Source organism: Fulmarus glacialis, unplaced genomic scaffold (assembly GCF_000690835.1).
Source record: "Fulmarus glacialis isolate BGI_N327 unplaced genomic scaffold, ASM69083v1 scaffold18353, whole genome shotgun sequence".
Classification (NCBI taxonomy): Eukaryota; Metazoa; Chordata; class Aves; order Procellariiformes; family Procellariidae; genus Fulmarus; species Fulmarus glacialis.
Genome location: NW_009201216.1, coordinates 380 through 4,561, shown reverse-complemented (window position 1 = coordinate 4,561; position 4,182 = coordinate 380). Strand labels below are relative to the sequence as shown.

The 4,182-nt window shown below is 55.3% G+C and overlaps 1 protein-coding gene across 1 annotated transcript in view; it reads right to left on the bottom strand.

Moving 5' to 3' along the window:
• Nucleotides 1–4,182, bottom strand: part of CNPPD1 (cyclin Pas1/PHO80 domain containing 1) — a gene marked incomplete at both ends in the record, with an annotated part of 5,235 nt that overhangs the window by 942 nt on the left and 111 nt on the right. The window contains 5 exon segments of the mRNA XM_009573871.1: nucleotides 10–127; nucleotides 361–422; nucleotides 600–728; nucleotides 822–942; nucleotides 1,531–1,623. Of these exon segments, the coding sequence (XP_009572166.1) occupies nucleotides 10–127; nucleotides 361–422; nucleotides 600–728; nucleotides 822–942; nucleotides 1,531–1,623 (523 nt within the window).

Here is a 4,182-nt window from a genome sequence, read left to right as displayed (position 1 = left end):
TGCCCTTACCTTCACCACTTGCTGGTAGAACTGGCCCAGCACATGCTGCCACATGGACTGCTCCATGAGGACACACAGATCCGTGTAGGTGAACCAGCCACGCCACATGCCCTGCTTTTCTGCCACACTGCAGGAAAAAAAGGGAATGGTGGATACAGACCTTCTCCATCAAAGAAGCTTCAGCTCAGGCAGGCTTGGAGAAGACCCTGCTCAAGGCCTATGGAAGGGAGCTGCAGAAGCCTAGCGGAGGCTCATTGGTACCCCAAGCTCTTATTTCACTGCAGCAGGGCTAGCTCTGAGCAGGGGCAGAGCCATGGCTGCAGGGTGGATGAAAGGCTCACCCCCACCCCACAGACCTACCGTCCTTCCAGCCAGCTCAGCACTTCAAACAGCTCCCGGGGGTCTGTGTAGAGACTCCAGTCCTGTGGGGACAGCAGTGAAAGGTCAGCACAGTCAGGGCAGGCCACCCAGCACCCAGACACATCCTTCTCCATTCCTTCATGGGAATACACTGGGGAAAAGCAGAAATCCAGACTCCCCTTAACGCCTCCTTTCCCCCGCTCTGTGAAGTAGTTGGCCGCAGTGACAGTCCCACTTACAATGGCGCTTAGGAAGTTCATCTCCAGTGTGTTCATGGTCTGGACGTCCACCTTCCCTGCTGCTCCCCACTCGTCGTTGAACACCTCCTCCTCCTCACCCTCATCATACAGGTACTTACTAGCAACCATCTAAAAGCAGCACAAAGGACAGGATCTCAGTCCCTCTGCACTCCTCCAGGCCTCCCTCCAACCCAGTGACACCCTCCAGGCCACACCGCTCACCATGGAGATCAGGAAGAGGTCTGAAGATGAGATCTGCTGGAGGTATTCAGGGTTCCGGTGCCGGAGTCTCTCAATGTAAACCAGTGCCAGCATCATGGAGCAGGGCGAGATGCAAGCTTCCCTGCGGGACAAGGCAAGAGCCAACCCGAAGGTTATTTGCGTGCTACAAGCATACCAGTCACCATGGCACAACTTGGCTGCTCCCTCCCCATGTGGGCAGTGGGGAGGTTTAGTAAATAGACAGCTAGATAAATCCCAGCCTTCATAGCTCTGTGTCAGCTGTCCTGAGCTGCAGCAAGAGAAAGTGCAGGGGATGCAGGATGGAGAGCACAAAGCCCTGGCTCCTGTTTCTGGGCACAGCCAGCTCCAAACTGGGCAGCCCTGCCTGCAGCCAGGCACGCTGCAAGGGCTTGGCTGCCGAGAGCAGAGCCAGGGTTCAGACCTGGCTGCCCCGTGAGCTGCAGATCCAGCCAGTACAGACTCCCAGTAACAAGAGTACCCCTGCACCCCAGAGAGCAGGACCAACCTGAAGCAGGCCTGGCTGTGTCAGGAAGCCACTGTGCCTGCTGGTCTTGCCACGCTCCTCTTTGACACTAATCAGGCCTAAGCACAAAGCCAGTGTTGGCCCAGGGGACAGCCGTGAGTCATAGGCGAGACCAGAGCTCCCAGATCTGACACAGGACATGAAAGGACAGGTTTTGCTTCTTACCGAGATACATGAGACACATATTTCTTCTGGAGTCTGCGGATAGGGCTGGGAGCCACTTTCTGCAGTAACTCCACAGCAATATCTAGGACAGAAAAGCAGCAAAAGGGGTTAGCCCCACATGGCACAGTGCACCCCCACCCTTCCCTTTTTCCCAACAAGCCCATTGAGTCTTGGTGCTTGCTCAGCTCCTCAAGTTTAATTTAAACCATGACGGCAGGACAGGCCTTATCAAAAGTCAGGGATGAAGGAGGAACAAATGAACAGGCAGGACAGCCAGACCAAAGCAGGAAGAGGATGTGAGTGTCCAAGGCCCAGTGGCAGTGCCAAATCCAGATTAGTATGTCTGCGTCACAGGGAGTTACTAGCAGTCAGCTGCACAGAGAGGCTAACACCCTCCCCTCACCCCACAAGACCTCAGGCAGCCCTTTCAGAGGCTTTCTAGGACCTGACGTCAACACCAGGTCTTTCCAGTCCTTTGCTCCTCTCCAACCAGCATCATCCTCCTCATGAGCTGGTCAGCACTGACCCAGCTTCCTCCCCACTGCAGGCCTAGTGCCCCTGAGATGATGATGGACAACTTATTCATGTGAACAGGAGCCTGAAGGCGCGAACAGGGCATGGGAACAGCAATATGGGATAACTGCAGCTCCTCATCTCAGCCCGTTTCCCTGCCACCCATGGACATGCCTCAGTGTTCAAGCACTGAAAAGGCCAGAGACTGACGGATGGTGGCAGATGGCTTCAGCAGCTCCCGCCTTGCTTCTCAACACGATAGGACCAGCTGGGAGCATCCCAAACAGCACTACAGCCTGGTGCTTAGCAAGAATGTTTGACAGGCAACTCCAGCTCCCTTTTGCTGCTGAGACCTTGGCTGACAGAATCGAGAGCAGGGCTCGTCCCAGCAGCCTCGCATTTCCAGCTCCCAGAGGAAGCACCACCACACAATCTCTTCTCTCCACATCCCTCCTTTCCAAGTCTCTCCAGCAACTAAGAGAACGGCTGCAGTCCCATGGGAATTATTTGCCTGACAGCAGTCACCAAGCTCAGAAACACACTGCTCTAAGGGACCTTCCCTCGTCATTCAAGCCACACCACTGCTAGGATCCACAGGCAGGCAGAGGCAGCTCCAGTCACCCCATCAGCAGTTCCCAGCTTCTTGCACTGCTACTGCTCTCTCTGCCCTGCTTGGCCACCCCTTGGCCACCCTGCCAATGCAGAGACAGCAGCAGGGCTCTGAGGGATAGAAAGTACACGAGGATTCCCTCCAGGCCTTGTCCCGACACCAAACTTAATCCTTCAGCCCACAAATCCAACCCATGACAACGCGTCCCTCCCTAGAGGACACGGTGAGCAGCTGATCACTGTTCCCATGTCACAGCCACAGCACGCTGAGGGTGGTTATGGTTCTTCCTTCCCAGAAGGAACAAATTCACTTTTCAACCTCTTTCTCCTCAGCCAGTCCCACACTGCCTCCTGCGACTGCCCCCCAATGCCAAAGACCTTTTCCAGCTCCTGGTACTCTGAACTCTCCCCACAATTGCCTCCATCTCATCCGAAGTGCAGTGCTATAAACTTGCCACGTAGCAATGGCACAGCTGTACCAAGACAGATACCGTACCCCTAGGTCCCGTTTTTTGACAGCAGCTGATAGCAGCTGGCAAAGGAAGGCTGTAAGAGCAGATAAGCTCGCAGTGATATTCTTTGCGCATCGCTCCCACCCCCAGCTGCTGGAGCCGAGGCATTTCCTGGGTGCGAGGCAGTCTTTATAGTTAATAGCCCTCAACAGAGTCTTCTTCCATGAATGTGCCCTTTGAACTTTCAAAACTGGTGGCGTCCTGTGGAACAGTCCCACCTCGCACCCGGGCGTGACATCAGCCCCAAAGACGAGCCACGTGCCTTCCTCGCACCACCTGTGTCAGAACTCGTGACTCCCAGCAGCGCCCAGGCAGCTGGCTACCCTGCCTGGCCCTGCTCTGTCACCATGCACCCAGCATCCCCCTCCTCGCTGAGGTATGTCACACACAGCCTCTTGGTGACTTCAGACTGTTTCCCCAAAACTATCACAAGAGTTTTGAATGCAAGCATGCTTCCCCACCCGCTCAATGCCCCCTGCAAGCTGTGTGAGTATGCAGCTAATGGAACCACTAATGCGACCCCACTGTGAAGGCCCTCCAGCAAATCGCTGCTTGCCCTTGACCGCTCCTCTCTGCCATCACCCAGCTGTGTCCTTCTGCTCCCCCAAAACACTGCTGAATCAACAGGAAAAAAGGGATGTGATCCAGACAAACACACAGCAGAAACTTGTCCCCTTGCTGCTCACAACTAGAAGTTAAACAAACTCCCCGGTACCTTGCAGAGCACAAGAAGTTGTCCAAGACACCTCTCACCAGGGACACGGACACAGCCTTCACTGCCAAGCAATTTGCAAGCAACCTAAAGGAATCTGCACACCAACGAGGTGCCAAAAATGCAGCAGTGGGCCAGACAGGGCAATAAAACAGAGAGCAGGAGCCATGAGGCTCTGGCACCCTGCCTGCTGTGCGCAGCACAGCAAGGAAGGCTGAGCAGGGGTGGGATTTGGCTCTGGGGAGGGAGCGGGTGACTTGTTGGTCTCAGCCCCTGGGCTACTTCCAACCCCCTTGACTCAGCATT